At 37.3% G+C, this 18,159-nt stretch overlaps 1 protein-coding gene and 1 pseudogene across 1 annotated transcript; one reads left to right on the plus strand and one right to left on the minus strand.

Moving 5' to 3' along the window:
• Positions 1-1,592: 1,592 nt before the first annotated feature.
• Positions 1,593-12,783, minus strand: LOC119995457 (annotated as a pseudogene).
• Positions 12,784-16,861: 4,078 nt separating this feature from the next.
• LOC119995334 (60S ribosomal protein L21-1-like) lies at positions 16,862-17,895 on the plus strand. Its single transcript, XM_038841804.1, has 2 exons — positions 16,862-17,234; positions 17,570-17,895. The coding sequence occupies exons 1-2, from the start codon at positions 16,998-17,000 to the stop codon at positions 17,576-17,578; spliced, it is 246 nt and encodes an 81-aa protein (XP_038697732.1). The 5' UTR covers positions 16,862-16,997; the 3' UTR covers positions 17,579-17,895.
• Positions 17,896-18,159: the final 264 nt, after the last annotated feature.

An 18,159-nucleotide genomic window follows, 5' to 3' on the forward strand; every position in this document is an offset into this window, starting at 1 on the left:
CATTTACATATGTAGGGGAGACACCAGTGGAATTTAAGAAACATCGGCCCACACCCCCTGTAAGGTCGCAAACGAGGTTGACAGTTTATACAGTAACCACATTACCCTAACCTTGGCTACTATCGCCAGTAAAACTAACTTTTTACCCGTCTTATAGACCGTTGCTCAGATTTCAAGGTCCTGTGTGGCTGTACTCTCTTAGTTATGTTCGATCAATGTGCTATTCTTTCAAAACTTATAGATCCCCAAGTGGCTAAGAACTGGCTGGATAATCCAGAAATAGAGTCTGCATGCACCAAGTACTTGAACAGTTCTGCTTGTGATTTGTCCAGGAAAAAATTACTTCAAGCACATTTGCCAAAGGCAGTCAATATTGACCAATTCATTGATACTTGGTTCCCCACAAATTTTGGCTGTCCAGATTCTACAATAATTTCCTTAATATATTTATTCTGGATGCATATTAATAAGCTTTTTTTTTTTAAAGACAAATCAATATTTTGTTTGTTCTTGACTTCTTTCTCCCTGCATCATTTGTATATCTCTTTTGACTTTGTTGACCTGGCAATTCCCATCTTCTTGGACCACTTGTATACAGTGTATATTTTAGTTAGGAGAGCTTTAGTTACATCCCAATTTTTATTAAATATACCCTTTGTTAATAGTAACCCATGAAAACCTTAAACTTTTATAAATACATTCAAACTACATAAATCTCAAACATTTTACAAACACACCCCGTAATCAGATCTATCATTGCCGGCCATATTGTCTTATATTGGGGTCATTCTCGAGTTGAAGCATGTTAAAAAGGTAAAATTCCTGCTCGTAGTTATCCCAGAGTCGATATTCGAGACCAAAATCGTCCAAAAATGCCTTGTTTGGGATCGAACTCGAGTCATCAATTTCTGGCAGTGTCTTGACTGGAAAATGGGTGGAATGGAAGCGTCTTGCCACGAGAAGTCCAATGGTGGTGTCGGTTTCCTCCAATAGTGGCAAGATTGTTCGGATCAGATGACTTTTCTTGCGGAAGCCTTAGACTTTCGAACAAGATTTCGGCGATTACGATAGACGAAACTCATTAGGGTTGGTCAGGTTTAGTTTGTGATGGCTTGAGCTTCAATTCGGTGGTAGTGGTTATCGGACTGGTGCTTGGACGGCGACGACACCGTGGTTGGCCGTGGGTGCTCGTGAGGAAGAAGAAATAGATGGTGAGAGGGTGGGGTGTAAAGAGCATAAATCTTAAAAAAAGACAAAGTCAAAGCAAAATCAATAAAGTCATGATACACTTAGTAAAAACCGAGGTGTGATTAAGCTAAAGCTCTCATTCTTGTTATGAGCCCGATCCCCCGACAACGGCCATCTATCTCAAGGCTCATATTTGATTATTACGGCTATTTCGTTCCGCTAATGCTTCGTAGGCTCAGTGGATCGTCCAGAATCACCATATCAGCCCAAATGTTGTGAAGTATAAAAGTCCAACTAAAGGCCCAAACTGTAAATAGAGTTCAATTATGTCAATCCCATTAATTTAACTCAAGCCCATTAATTTGACTGAAGCCCTTTAATTTGGTGAGCCAGAGGCAGCGATTGGTAGTTCACCAAGGAAAAAAAAAAATCTTCAATTACATGTGCAGCCAGCAAGAAGTCGTGACAATAATGTCTTTTAATTTCTGCATTGATGGATGCTCAACAACCATTAAAAATAAAATAAAATAAAATAAAATAAAAATGCAAAAGCATGAAATTCAGTGTCAGAATCAACAACAAAAACAAAAAGGGCAAAAACACCCAACTCAATAATGGAAGACATAGACGTCATATTTCACAATAGCATCCCCTGTTCTTAAATCGAAGGTGTGAGTTCTAGCCTCTGCATAGCCTCGCGCGAACCGGAATAACCCGCTCCCACCAAGAATCGGCATCTCCCGCACTGCAGATAACACAGTGTTTCGCCCCAACATACTGAGTGTGCTCCCATTGTACTTGCCTTCCATGAAAACAAAATTGAGCATCATCAACAGCCCTGTTTCGTGCTGCGAGGCAGAGGCGTAAATTCCTTGTGCCATTCCAACCAGTTTGGACTTCACATCAGGCCCGACGGTCAACGGGTTGTCAATCATCACCATGGCACCTGTCGCAACCGGGGTCACGACGCGGACCGGCGTTTGAGGATGAAAAATGTTTAGAGTCGCCACCAATTGATTTAAAGTACAATTGGACACAAAAAAAAACTTGCGAACCAGAGAAAAGGGTACGGGGATCGATTGAGTGTGAGGAAGGTGTTAGGCACCCCACAACTCCCGTTTGAAAACGGTTACCCTAATTAATTTCATGGCTATCTTATGGATACTTGCTCTTTGCAAGATATAATTGTTAAAGTTTGAATTATTACTTTCAACACACTTATCAACTTATGATAGTGTTTGAAAAAAAGCCTGGAATATTACTATCAATTTATGATGGTTTTTATTTGGAAATAGGTTTGAAATAACACTATCAACTTATGATAGTTTTGGGAAAAGATTTGTAAGAATACTATCAACTTATGATAGCATTAAAAAAAAATTGTAATATTACTAAAACTTATGATAGTTTTTATTTGGAGACTCACTACCAACTTTTGATAGATTTAATTTTAAACACCAACTTAGGGTGTTAATGATAAAATGTCCTACCAACTTTTGGTAGGTTTAATTTTAAACACCAACTTATGGTGTAAATGATAAAATGTCCTACCAACTTTTGGTAGGTTTAATTTTAAACACCAACTTATGGTGTTAATGATAAAATGTCCTACCAACTTTTGGTAGGTTTAATTTTAGATACCAACTTATGGTTTATTTAATAAAATGTCCTACCAACTTTTGGTAGGTTTAATTTTAAACACCAACTTATAGTATAAATGATTATTTGGAAAAATGCCATCTATCAACTTAATCTATTATTGCCAACTTATGGCAAATTCATAAATGAAATCAAATAAGGTCCATAATTCGAATAAAGGGAATCAACTTATGATTTCCTTAATTGAAATGACCTATATTCAATTTTAAACTCATATACTTATAATAAATAAATAAAAATCCAAATAATTAATGTCCAAGTTATACATGTTAATGGGGGTGATATACTCAACATAAGGGCCAAATATACATACTTAAACAAAGAATAAAGAATATCTTAAGCAAAATCCTAAAATTATTCAAGCTCTCCTTGTTCCCGGCCCAAATGATGTTCAACTCAATCCAAACCCAACAAATAAACACAAAAATGGGGGTCAATATGGGTATTCAAATATAATATCAAACCAAACACATACTTAAAGATTTACATATACATATAAACATATATTCAATATATGCATATACACACATCCAAACCATGTATAAATACACACATACCGTACACATATAAACATAAATCTCTAAAAAAACCTATACAACTGATTCCTAATGTTGCCGGGTTTTGAACAAAAAAACATATATACAAAACATCAATTATACTCAAACCGGACATCAAAATATACTCAAACAAACAACAAATATATTCAGTATATTAGCATGCCATATTGACTGATTATGAATGAGTCAAATCCAAATCCAGTATTGCAAAACCAAGTCCAAATCCAGTACCAATACCACCGATTATCATTCTATATAGAACTTGAAAATTACAAGACCAAATCCGGCACAAAAACCAACAAATCTATTACAACTAGCAGGGTAAAAACAAGGAATAACCTTAGTCAATCATCATCAATATCGAACAAAACAAAAACCCACATCATGAACCAAATCTACGAGCAAAAGGTTTGAACAATAACGTAAACATATTGGCAACGAGTCCGAACAAACACATAGAATAAAACCAAATTTGAATCAAGGAATTTAAGTCATTACCTTCTCAAGGAGACAAAGAAAACCAAACTTCTTCTCTTCTTTTGCTCGGTTGCTCTCTCCAAATCTCCTCCTTTCTTCTTTCTCTTCTTTTTTTGTTTTTTGCTTCACCAAAAACCAAAGTCTCCTCCTTTTTTCCTCTCTCTCACGCCTCCTCTCTTCCTCTCTTCTTTTTTTTGTTTTTTCTCCCACCCGGCTCAAAACTTCTCCTCCTCTTTTTATTCTTTTTTCTTCCTTAAATTCTGCCCCCTTTTAAGTCCTTTTCTTTCCTTTTCTCCACTAGTGTGCGGCGCCCATACCTCCACCAAAACTTGTCTCCTCTTATTTATTCTCTCTCATTTTCTTTTGTTCTCCCACGATTTCTCTTTGTTTTTTTTTTTGTCCTTTTGTCTTCTATTTTCACGCATGGAGCCACTTTCTATCATGCTCCCATATTTTCTCTTTTTGTACAAGCAAAAGAAACTCTCCTCACCTCCACCTTGTGTAGAATAAAACACACACACACTCACTTTTATTATTTTTATTTTTATTTTTGTATTATTTTGGCCGGACGAAAATTGGGTACTACAGCTGCCCCCTTTGTATGTCTTTTATGAAATAAAGGGCAAACAAAGGCGTAGTCAACCAAATTTCGTACGGGAATTAAAAATGCACAGGATCACTATGGCCATTCCCAGCTTAGCCAACTGCTTCTGCGAGAAAATAAAGGGGCACGGGATCACAAGGCCATTCCCGGCTTGGCCAATGTCTGTGCAAGAAAATAAAGGGGCACGGGATCACAAGGCCATTCCCGGCTTGGCCAACTGTTTGTGCAAGAAAATAAAGGGGCACGGGATTACATGGCCATTCCCGGCTTGGCCAATGTCTATGCAAGAAAATAAAGGGCACGGGATCACGAGGCCATTCCCGGCTTGGCCAAATGTTGGTGCAGAAAAATAAAGGGCACGGGATCACGAGGCCATTCCCGGCTTGGCCAAATGTTTGTGCAGAAAAATAAAGGGCACGGGATCACGAGGCCATTCCTGGCTTGGCCAAATGTTGGTGCAGAAAAATAAAGGGCACGGGATCACGAGGCCATTCCCGGCTTGGCCAAATGTTGGTGCAGAAAAATAAAGGGCACGGGATCACGAGGCCATTCCCGGCTTGGCCAAATGTTTGTGCAGAAAAATAAAGGGCACGGGATCACGAGGCCATTCCCGGCTTGGCCAAATGTTGGTGCAGAAAAATAAAGGGCACGGGATCACGAGGCCATTCCCGGCTTGGCCAAATGTTGGTGCAGAAAAATAAAGGGCACGGGATCACGAGGCCATTCCCGGCTTGGCCAAATGTTTGTGCAGAAAAATAAAGGGCACGGGATCACGAGGCCATTCCCGGCTTGGCCAAATGTTTGTGTGAACTTTATGCAAGAAAATATCCATGAGTGTATGAATGTATGAAGAGAAATTGTATTTTTTTCATTTTGAAGATTCGACTTCGGTTAATTGTCGTCAGCAGCATCACCCCTATCATCCTGCCATTATCCCTCATGAGAAGACTGCATCTTTTGATTCCATCCTATCTTCAATCTGCCATGTTACCCTTATTCTTGTATCTTTCATTCTCTTTTTGTCTGATCTTCCCATCGATTTACTGTTTACATCTGATTTCCATCAAATCCGACATACCTTTAATGCTAAACAAAATCTCCCTGGCCTCCACTAATGCCTTTTAACGCCATTTAATTTCTTTTAGCCCTCCTAGAGTTAAGAACACTACAATCTCTTTGGCTCCATCATGCCTTTTAGCGCCATTTAATTTCTTTCAGCTCCTTTACAGCCAAGAACACCAAAATCTCTCCGACTCCCCTATGCCTTTTAGCGTCATTTAATTTCCTTTAGCTCCTTCATAGCCAAGAACACCAAAATCTTTCAAGTTCCTGCTAAGAACAATATCCTAATGCACTTGTCATAATTCTTTTATTACTTTACTTAATTTCAAATAAATTCAACAGCATGGCGATACTTGTACTATATGAGAATTTTACGCAAGCAATCAAAATTTTGATGAAAACAATCAATGAATTAGGAACTCAGAAATGAATGACCTCATAGCATTTTATTAAAATGGATAGATAACAAGGGAAACTGATGAGGTACATATATGATTCCAGAAGGTTAGAAACAAAGGAAATAGCAGAAATCTTTACAAGATATAAATGAAATAATTCCGATTCTGCACGAAACTGCCCCAGTTTTGTGTGCATCCAACTTTGCAATTATTGAATCTGACTATTTCCATAAGAAGCTTCTTCCCCACAAATTCATCATGTATATCTTTGATCATAACTAGTTCAACTGTATACAGCCCTGCTATCTTTTATTCACTGTATTTCCCCATATTTTCCCAAATCCTGATGAAGGCCTCTGCCAATTCCCCTTAATTGCTTTCTCCATGCCTTTTTTGATCTCAATGTTACTTGGAGCTCCCAGGACGGATTTTCACGCTAGCAGAGACTTTCCTTTTTACTTAATTTTTGCCTGAAGCACCCACAAGGGGTTTTCACTTCAGCAAGATTTTTGTTACTCTAATTTTTGCCTAGATCGCCCTTTCGGGTTTTCAATCTAGCGAGCTTTTAATTCTAATTTTTTGCCTAGGTCGCCCTTTCGGGTTTTCCACCTAGCGAGAATTTTTATTTTTTTTTATGCTATGGGTAATACTTTTTGATGGCGTCTGCATTCACTGGATTAGGCAATTCTTCTCCATCCATTCTTGTCAAAATTAATGCCCCTCCTTCAAAAGATTTTTTCACCACATATGGTCCTTCATAATTCGGTGTCCACTTCCCTCGGTGATCTTTTTGAGGTGGCAAAATCATCTTCAACACTAAATCTCCCTCCCTGAAACTGCGAGGTCGGACTTTCTTATTATGTGCTTTCATCAATCTTCTTTGATACAATTGCCCTTTGCAAATTGCTCTTAATCTTCGTTCTTCTATCAAATTCAACTGCTCATATCTCGTTCGAGTCCATTCTGATTCTTCCAAACCTGCCTCCAGAACTATTCGAAGGGATGGAATCTCCACTTCGATAGGCAAAACTGCTTCCATACCATACACCAAAGAGAAAGGAGTCTCCCCGGTAGATGTGCGTATTGATGTTCGATAACCATATAGAGCAAAAGGGAGCTTCTCATGCCAATCTTTGTAATTCTCTGTCATCTTCCTGATGATCTTCTTGATATTCTTATTCGCCGCCTCAATAGCCTCATTCATCTTCGGTCGGTATGGCGTCGAATTATGATGACGAATTTTGAACTGGTCACAAAAACCTTTCACCATTTTGCTATTGAAATTCGTGCCATTATCAGTAATAATTCTTTCCGGGACTCCATATCGACAAACAATCTCTTTCCTCAAAAACCGAACAACCACGCTACTCGTCACATTAGAATATGAAGCAGCCTCCACCCATTTGGTAAAATAATCAATAGCAACCAAAATGAAACGATGCCCATTAGAAGCCTTTGGCTCAATTGAACCGATGACATCTAATCCCCACATAGAGAAAGGCCATGGTGACGTCAACACATGTAATGGATTAACGGGAACATGTGTCCTGTCTGCATTAATCTGGCACTTGTGGCATCTATTTGCATAACTTATACAATCCCTCTCCATGGTTAACCAATAATACCCTGCACGTATAATCTTCCTTGCCATTGCATATCCAATAGAATGAGTCCCACATATCCCTTCATGAATTTCCTCCATGATTTGCTTAGCCTCAGCAATATCAACACATCGTAAGAAAACTATCCCATCATTCCTTTTATAAAGAACATTTCCACTCAAGAAGAAAGATCCCGCCAATCTCCTGATGGTACGCTTATCATTTTCTGATGCTCCTGATGGATATTCTTTCTTCTCAATGTACTGTTGAATATCATGATACCACGGTTTACCATCAGACGCTCCCTCCAAATTTAAACAGTAACCTCGAACTTCTTGTTTCTCGATTTTAATCACCTGCACTTCCCCTTTTGGGTCTACATCAAACATTGCTGCCAGAGTTGCCAGAGCATCTGCTATTTGATTTTCTCCCCTTGGGATATAATCCAGCTCCACCCAATCAAAAAACTTGATTAATTTTTTGATATGCTGGTAGTATGGAATAAGCTTGTCATCTTTGGTTTCCCATTCGTCATTCAATTGCCTAATCACCAACTGTGAATCACCATAGACCTGTAGCCTCCTAATCCCCATATCAATGGCAGCTTGATTTCCCATCGTACATGCTTCATACTCAGCCACATTGTTGGTACATTCGAAATACAACTTAGCTGTAAACGGTATAACATTCTCTTCAGGTGATATTAACACTGCACCAATTCCGCATCCTATAATATTAGAAGCGCCATCAAACAACATAGTCCATTTTGCCAAATTCTTTTGATTCTCTTCTTCTATCGACACAGTCATGACATCAATATCTGGAAATTTCAAATCCATAGTTTGAGTATCATCAATCGCTCCCTCTGCCAAATAATCTGCTATTGCACTCCCCTTGGTTGCCTTCTGTGTGACATATAAAATATCATATTCTGATAATAACATTTGTCATTTAGCTATCCTCCCTGAAAGAGAAGGTTTCTCAAAAATGTACTTGATAGGATCCATCCTGGAAATCAACCATGTAGTGTGATAAAGCATGTATTGTCTAAGTCGATGCGCAGCCCAAACCAACGAGCAACAAGTCTTCTCTAACATCGAATAATTTGCTTCACAACTGGTAAACTTCTTGCTTAAGTAATAAATGGCATGCTCTATCCTTCCTGATGAGTCATGTTGTCCGAGCACACACCCCATCGAACTATCTGAGACAGTCAAATAGAGAATAAGCGGCCTGCCAGCCACAGGAGGCATCAACACTGGAGGACTTTTCAAGTATTGCTTGATCTTTTCGAAGGCTACCTGACAATCTTCATTCCACTCAGTAGAGTTACTTTTACGCAACAATTTAAAAATAGGTTCACAAGTAGCCGTCAACTGTGAAATGAATCTGGCAATGTAATTCAATCTTCCCAAGAAACCCCTAACTTCCTTTTCCGTCCGAGGGGGTGGCATCTCCAAGATCGCCTTCACTTTATCAGGATCTACTTCAATTCCTTTCCTGCTTACAATAAAACCTAACAACTTCCCCGAGGTTGCCCCAAATGTGCACTTAGCTGGATTCAACTTCAATTGATGCTTCCTTAATCGATCAAACAACTTCTGGAGATTCACAATATGATCTTCACCTTCTTTGGATTTTGCTATCATATCATCGACATATACTTCAACTTCTCTAACCATCATATCATGAAACAAAGTGACCATGGCCCTTTGATAAGTGGCATCGGCATTCTTCAGACCAAAAGGCATGACTTTATAACAGAAAGTTCCCCATAGAGTAATAAAAGTTGTTTTCTCGCGATCTTCTGGTGCCATCTTGATCTGATTGTAACCCGAAAATCCATCCATGAAAGAGAAGGTAGAATGTCTGGCTGTATTATCCACTAAAACATCAATGTGAGGAAGAGGGAAGTTATCCTTCGGGCTTGCGCGATTAAGGTCTCTATAGTCGACACACATCCGAACTTTGCCATCTTTTTTGGGGACAGGTACAATATTCGCCACCCATTTTGGATATCGAGCCACTGCCAAGAAACCAGCATCAAACTGCTTCTTCACTTCATCTCTTATCTTCAACAACATGTCTACTTTCATTTTCCTCAATTTTTGTTTCACAGGGGTACATTCTGGAATTAATGGCAACTTATGAACAACAATGTTTGTATCAAGACCCGGCATGTCCTGATAAGACCATGCAAAGACATCCTGGTAACTATGCAATAAATCTATCAACTTCTTTTTGCTCTCTCATTCAAAGGCAGCTCCTACCTTGACTTCCTTTTTCTCCGTTTCAGTTCCCAAATTCACGACTTCAGTTAACTCTTGATGCGGCTGTATTATTTTCTCTTCTTGATTGACTTGTCTTAATATCTCAGGAAAAATCTCAATTTCTTCGTCTATTTCATAGTCAGATTCAACATTGCTAATGGGTGCATCAAAATCTGGGTCATTAAGTTCGTCCTCTTTATTATCATCATTTTCAATCCTGTTAAAGAAATGAATGAAAGTGGTTTTTAAGAATGGAGAATAACACTTGAATGGAAATGAAGAAACATGAATATGGATGACTATCAGGAGATTTTCATTTCATGGGAAAGGAAATATGAACAAAGATAGAACATGCAATCGCCATACTATAAAATCTATTGAAAGCAAAGTAAAGCATGCTCATTACAAAAGACCCAAACGAAGGCCGTGAGCTAGGCCCACGATGATAGTGCACTCGGGATTACTCTTGCAGGTTCTTGAGAGATACTGGGAGCTCCAAACTGGTCCAGTTGCTAAGTTTGAAATTTGAAGGACGCGAGATGACAAAGCAAGGTCTAGCAGCTGAACTCTATTCCTCTTCCACCACAGCAACTTGGAACTTTTCAAACTGATCACATATATTTGCCAAAATTGCCCTAGTTACACCAGTCGAGTTTTGAAATGACAGTTTTCCAAAAACTGCCCCAGTGTCAGTCAAACTTATCTTGTTTTGCATCCACCCATACACAAAACTGTCATAAAGCCAGGGAATCGGTTTCTTTTCAACTTCCAATTCCTTTCCTTCCAGATGGGCAAGCCTCTTCGCCTGTTTTTCTGCTTGCACACGATTCCTGTCAACCCTAGTTGGCTTATAACCCAAACCCCAGCGTTCTGAATGTTTCACCATTTCTATTGGCTTCTTAATTCCCTGTCGATTCTTACCGAGTCCTTCTCCTGGGCGAAACCCCTTTTTCAACATAAATTTTGCTACATTCTTCGTAACCTTTGATATTTGTGGCTTTAGGGGAGAAAGTCCTTCCTTCCCATCGCTAGCATTAGCAATTTCAAAAGATTGGAATGAACTCTGAATCCCCTCTGTCGGAGCATCAATAGGAGAACTATTAGACAAGCTGGCAACCATCCATTCTGACTGACCCTTTACTATGTAAACCCTTCCATCATAAACAAATTTGAGCATTTGGTGCAACGATGATGGAACAGCTCCCGCAGTGTGAATCCAAGGGCGTCCCAACAGGCAACTATAGGTTGGTGAGATATCCATTACCACAAACGGCACATTGAACGTTACACTTGCAACCTGTAAAGGTATTTCAATTTCTCCCATAATCTCTCTACGTGTTCCGTCGAATGCTCTCACTACCATTGGTACTTGTCTTAGATAAGATCTGTCAATTGGCAGCTTCTCAAAAGTCTCCTTTGGTAAAATATTGAGGGATGACCCATTGTCCACCAGGATACTTGCTAATTCCTTGATCCCGGCCCAAATGATGTTCAACTCAATCCAAACCCAACAAATAAACACAAAAATGGGGGTCAATATGGGTATTCAAATATAATATCAAACCAAACACATACTTAAAGATTTACATATACATATAAACATATATACAATATATGCATATACACACATCCAAACCATGTATAAATACACACATACCGTACACATATAAACATAAATCTCTAAAAAAACCTATACAACTGATTCCTAATGTTGCCGGGTTTTGAACAAAAAAACATATATACAAAACATCAATTATACTCAAACCGGACATCAAAATATACTCAAACAAACAACAAATATATTCAGTATATTAGCATGCCATATTGACTGATTATGAATGAGTCAAATCCAAATCCAGTATTGCAAAACCAAGTCCAAATCCAGTACCAATACCACCGATTATCATTCTATATAGAACTTGAAAATTACAAGACCAAATCCGGCACAAAAACCAACAAATCTATTACAACTAGCAGGGTAAAAACAAGGAATAACCTTAGTCAATCATCATCAATATCGAACAAAACAAAAACCCACATCATGAACCAAATCTACGAGCAAAAGGTTTGAATAATAACGTAAACATATTGGCAACGAGTCCGAACAAACACATAGAATAAAACCAAATTTGAATCAAGGAATTTAAGTCATTACCTTCTCAAGGAGACAAAGAAAACCAAACTTCTTCTCTTCTTTTGCTCGGTTGCTCTCTCCAAATCTCCTCCTTTCTTCTTTCTCTTCTTCTTTTGTTTTTTGCTTCACCAAAAACCAAAGTCTCCTCCTTTCTTCCTCTCTCTCACGCCTCCTCTCTTCCTCTCTTCTTTTTTTTGTTTTTTCTCCCACCCGGCTCAAAACTTCTCCTCCTCTTTTTATTCTTTTTTCTTCCTTAAATTCTGCCCCTTTTAAGTCCTTTTCTTTCCTTTTCTCCACTAGTGTGCGGCGCCCATACCTCCACCAAAACTTGTCTCCTCTTATTTATTCTCTCTCATTTTCTTTTGTTCTCCCACGATTTCTCTTTGTTTTTTTTTTTTTGTCCTTTTGTCTTCTACTTTCACGCATGGAGCCACTTTCTATCATGCTCCCATATTTTCTCTTTTTGTACAAGCAAAAGAAACTCTCCTCACCTCCACCTTGTGTAGAATAAAACACACACACACTCACTTTTATTATTTTTATTTTTATTTTTGTATTATTTTGGCCGGACGAAAATTGGGTACTACAGCACCAAACAATGTTGGGGAAGTTCGAGTCATTGCCGCCTCAGCAAGTCTCACTGCAGTTGGGTTTTTTCCACCGACTATGCATGGAAGTAGAATTGGAGATGGCTTAGTTTCTCTCTTGAGACCCAGTTTTGATCGAGACAATTGTCTACCGAACTGGTCATGTTTTGCTGAGGCAGCGGTGGTGAGGTCTAAGAGAGTTGTGAAAAGATAAAGGAATTTAGAGATGGTTTTGGTTTTGGCCATGTTGATGAATTTATGGCCAAGTTTGAGATGGTTGTAGCTACACACATAAATTTATCAATGACTGCCATGTATATATAGTGTTTAAATACGAGGGAAGGGGATGGGGAGACTCGAATTCGAGATCTTTATGAGATACCACAAATATGAATATTATCTAAGTTACTCGTGATTTTCAAATGTGATGGAGTTTGGTATTTTGTTTTTCTAATGTGGTGGAGTCCCGACAATGGAGTACTTATATTGGTTATAAGCAATAATCGATTATGTTTATATGAATATGTGTTATCCTCCTTCTATGGTAACTAAGTATTATTAATGGAACAATGGTGCTAGGTAGCCCATGGGAGCCCAATGCTCGTAAACGAAATTTAAAAACATTTTAACTCTCAAAATACATGTTAGATTTTTAAGAAAAATAATACGTATTCAGAATTAGTGCATAAAACTATTTTTAACAATATCCATTGTCGATGAATTTTATCGGTAAAATCTTAATTCCATTGTTTTTTTCAATGGAATTTCAAATTTCATTGTTTTTTTCAAATGGAATTTCAAAAAACAATGAATTCATAACTAAAAACAATAAATTCTATACTATGTTTTAAAAAAATAATGAAATCTATATCAAAACAATAAATTTTGGACAATAAATTACGGGATAAAAGAGTGGAATAAAACTATTCGAATAAATCTGTTGGGCCAATCAAACTTTAAATGACGTCAATGTCTCATATCTTGAGAAGATTTGAAGTGGGGAGCTCTTGCCTTTGGATCCTGCGAAGTGGCAGATAAAATCTATAAACCCATCTGATTTTTCCGTAAGTTTTATCGATAAAATTTTAATTCAATTATTTTTTTCAATGAAATTTCATTGTTTTTTTTCAAATGGAATTCATAACTAGAAACAATGAATTCTATACTATACTTTTAAAAAATAATGTAATTTATATCAAAACAATAAATTTTGGACAATGAATTATGGAATAAAAGAGTGAAATAAATCTGTTGGGCTCTCATGGACTACATATCATTTTCATTAATGGAAATACTTTTTATTACAAAATATATAGTCATAATGACATCATGAAACCAATATTTTAAAAGTAACAATATGACTTAATATGGTATGTGGATTGGAGACATCGATGAAAATGTCTAATATATCGACATGTGGATTGGAGACTTTTTTCCTCACATTATGTGCCAAGAAGTCAATGAAGTTAATCAATGGTCACAAGTTTGTTCCACGCACCGAAAGGCATGCAAATAGGCCATAGTTTTAAATACTGGCTCGGAGACCGGAATAGACCTGGCACGTTCTCTTGATGCCGATCCATCGGTTTAATTTTCGTTTTATGGGATTAGCCGTTGGTTTAAAATCTAAAAAATATTTATATTAATTAAAATATGGTAATAATATTTTTCATCAAAATATAAAGCAAAATTATTTTGGAAAATAAATTTGACAAAAAAAGGTTATTTAAATACTAAAAAACGAAATTCTCGTAAAATATTATTCTTGAAAAACAATTTAGTCCGATTATCTGGCCGCTTAACCGAATTTAACAAAAATTACCGATTTTTTTTTGTGTTATCCAATATTTTGTATTTGTTAAACCGGAGAAACTCCCAATTCTCGCTTTTTCAATTCAACCACCAGTCCGTTCCGATATTTAAAACTATACTATAAGTTAGAAGTTTTGTTATAATAAATGATTGTTTCAACTTTCTCCCAATCTTTTGCTTTGAATATTTTACATTGGAATAAGACATATAAACAATGTAACTACGAATAATGAGTGATCAAATATACTTTCCCGAAAAAAAGAAAAGCAAATGGAAAAAAAAAGAGAGAAATTAATGCTAAAGAAAAGTAATGAAATGTCCAAGTGAAGAAGTCTAATAACTTGAAAAGCAAATGAAAAAAATATTTAATGCTAGAGAAAAGTAGTGAAGTGTTGAAGTGACGAAGTCTAATGACTTGAAAAATGTGGATGCATCTAAAGCCCCAAATAATTGAGTAAAAAAAGAGGGTAAATGAAAATGAAAAACGTATTGTCAACAATGGACACACGATAATATAAATATAAGCACGAGCTGCAGAAATTATGGAAGTGTCAGGCAACCTACCCAATCATTTGATTGACAAATGTTATTTAAGTGTTCATGTGTCTTTGGACACCCTTAGAGGCTTAGATTAAAGGCAAGTAGAGCAAAACGAACCAAATACTAATGGAAAAAGTGAAAAAAAAAAGAAGGTGAAACGACCAAATTAGGCCAGCTATTCAATGCTTGGAATTCAAAGGTCTACTGCTTAACCACATTACTAGTCTTCGGCTGGCTTGCTTTGTTTTCTAATTTCTCTCTTGTCCAAAAGTTCGGTGGTCCGCATCTTTCATGCCATCCAAATCATGTGTATGACCAACTTACATCATGATTCTGAACCTAGTCTAAGAAAAAGGAATTTTAAAATTTATATTTTATATTTTAGAAAATGAATACTAATGTAATAAAGTTGTCCCCCATCCTAGCAAAAATAAAGCGCACAACATTTAATAAATTAAAAATTAAATAAAAAAAATGAACATGTCTTATTGTCATTCACAAGCATAATCTTTTTAATAATTGTAGTCAAATTCCCTTCCAAATATGGGGCCTAAGCCCCCATGCTAGTTCCATTAAAGATGATTATATGAAGGTTAATAGATTTTTTTTACGTAGCCCAAAACACTGGGCTTCTTTAATGACAAAATTTAGGCTTTTTTTTAGATGCCTTTAACGAAACGAGCTGAGATGGGGCGGATCCAAAGCATAAGGCTTGCTTTGGATCTGCCCCTACTAGACATCCATAATGGGCTAATGTGCAGAATGGGCCCACAATTTCCTAATTTAGCTTAATGAGACAACCCCAATCCACAAGAGGGACCGGTTAATTGAATCCCACTACCAAGTGGTCCAAATCCACGTTCTTAGAAACCCTAGGGTACGAAGGTCCACGGATTTGATTATAGGCTCAACAACTGGTCTCGTTAGATTGCAAAGTTTGGGCTCTACTTAAAGCCTTTCGACCAAACGAGCAGAGTTGGGGCATGCCATAGATAAGTTTGCTTAGGCTCAGCCCTAAAATTAGTTTTGGGCATGTGTATTTATGGGCCCTAAATATCATAACCCAACTCTTAGCATCCAAATCAGATTACCTAAACATGAATCTATCTATAAAATAGGGAAACGCTTAGCATCCACATCATATTACCTAAACTTGAATCCACATCATATTACCTAAACATGAATCTGTCTGTAAAATAGAGAAATATTATAGAGAATTTGTCAAAATAGAGCTATGTATCAGATTACCTAGAGATCCCCTATTTTACAGAATATGAATAGTGGTTCCCTACATTTAGAGAACCATTATTCACTTCTCTAAATATAAAATAATATTTTTTATTACTTTGCTCTTTTCTCTCTCATCTCTCCTCATTTTTTCCCTCCCCTCTCTCTTCACTCCCCTCTTTCTCCATCCTCTCTCTTCTCACTTTTTTTTCTCTCTCCTCACTCTCCCTATCCTCAATCCCTCTCTCTCTCCTCACTCATTTCAGTTCTCTCCTCACTCTCCTCTTTTTCTCTCCTCACTCATCTCTCTCTCCTCGCTCATCTCTTTATCTTTCTCTCTCCTCAATTTTTTTCTCTCATCATCTCTCTCCGACAACATCTATTCTTCCCATATCAGGAAATCAAGCAAAAAAAAAGTTAAATTTCTCTAATTTTTAATAACATTAATTTATTATTTTAATTAATATATTGTTTTAAATGTAATTAATTTATTATTTTAAATAGAAGTAATTTATATGAATAGAATAAATAAAGGAAAGAGAAAGAAATATTACTTTAATGTAATAGAGAATATGATAGATAATCTCATGCAGTGTTGGTTGGATAGAGAATTTATAAAATAAGGAAAAATGATATTTTATCTGTATTTGAAGGAATCTGTTAAAGGAAACTGATGCACAGATGCTCTTATAGTATACCCAGCACGCCCAATAGAGTGAATTAGTGATATACCAGAAGTGCCAGTTAAGTGAAAGCCCACTATCCAAACCGCTTAGAAACCCTAGGAATAAGATTGGAGGCTGATATACATTCTCCACTGTCGCCTCGGGTTTTTGCCATTTCAGTCGCGGAGCCCCAAGAGTAATAGAGGTGGTGAGAAGATGCCGGCAGGTCATGGGCAGAGAGCGAGGACTAGGGATTTGTTCTCCAGGCCCTTCAGGAAGAAGGGGTATGTGCCACTGACAACGCACCTGAGGACCTATAAGATAGGGGAGTACGTCGACGTCAAAGTTAATGGAGCCATCCACAAGGGCATGCCTCACAAGTTCTATCACGGCCGCACTGGACCCGTCTGGAACGTCACAAAGCGCACAATTGGTGTTGAAGTTAACAAGCAGGTATAATTTTTCCGTATGTTTTTTATTTTTTGAATCATATGATTTTCCATTATGTCGGTTTTTTCTTCTTCTTTTTTCATGTGTTGTATGTGTTTTGTTGCTTGTTTTTGTGCTTTCTAGTTCTGCTTTAATTTCGATTTTCTAAGATGCTACGATGGATTGGATTGATGCTTGTGTTGAGGATTCTGATTCTAATGTACTTTTACCTGTAGAACTGACGTATGCAGAATACATTCTTGTTCAGTTTGGGTTCCTTTATTTATGTTCAATTACTTGGGGCTTCTTTTTCTGTATCTGATTCAGTTTTCCTGATAATTTTTTCAATGACCTAATAGAAAACATGAGTTGATACTTGATACAATGGGGTTTTGGAATAATTAGCTTATTTTCAATGAAGTATGTGACACGCTCATGGTCGTGGGCATTAATTAGTGCTGTGGTTTGTGCATCTTAGTCTGCTATGGAGTGCCTTGTAAGTGTGGTGAGAAAATTAGATCAATGTCTGTTGTAGCTGATGTATTGATTTGAGGTGCTCTAGTATTTGTATCTTTGGGTCTGCATAGGGGACAACATCTCGTGTAACTGGAATGGATTTAAATTGAAGTGGTTTGCTCTTGTGACTTGTATATAACTATATATGTGTATGTGTAATTTTCCTTGATCTGGAAGTTGTTGTAGTAGTATTCTAATTTATTTTTTCATCGGTAAATTGTGATGGGCATTGAGTTTTCGATTAGAACTTAGTGTTGTCCCTGCCATAATCGAAATTAGCATCCTGTCCTGCTTCCTTTCTGGATGAATGGGATGGTCAATGTTATTTATACATATATATATACATGTGTAGTGGGGCACAATGCGGGGTGGGGTGTGGACGGGTTGGGAGGCATATCCGTCCCCGTCCCGTCCTGCATGGGGGTTGAGATTC

Source organism: Tripterygium wilfordii, chromosome 3 (genome assembly GCF_013401445.1).
Source record: "Tripterygium wilfordii isolate XIE 37 chromosome 3, ASM1340144v1, whole genome shotgun sequence".
NCBI lineage: Eukaryota > Viridiplantae > Streptophyta > Magnoliopsida > Celastrales > Celastraceae > Tripterygium > Tripterygium wilfordii.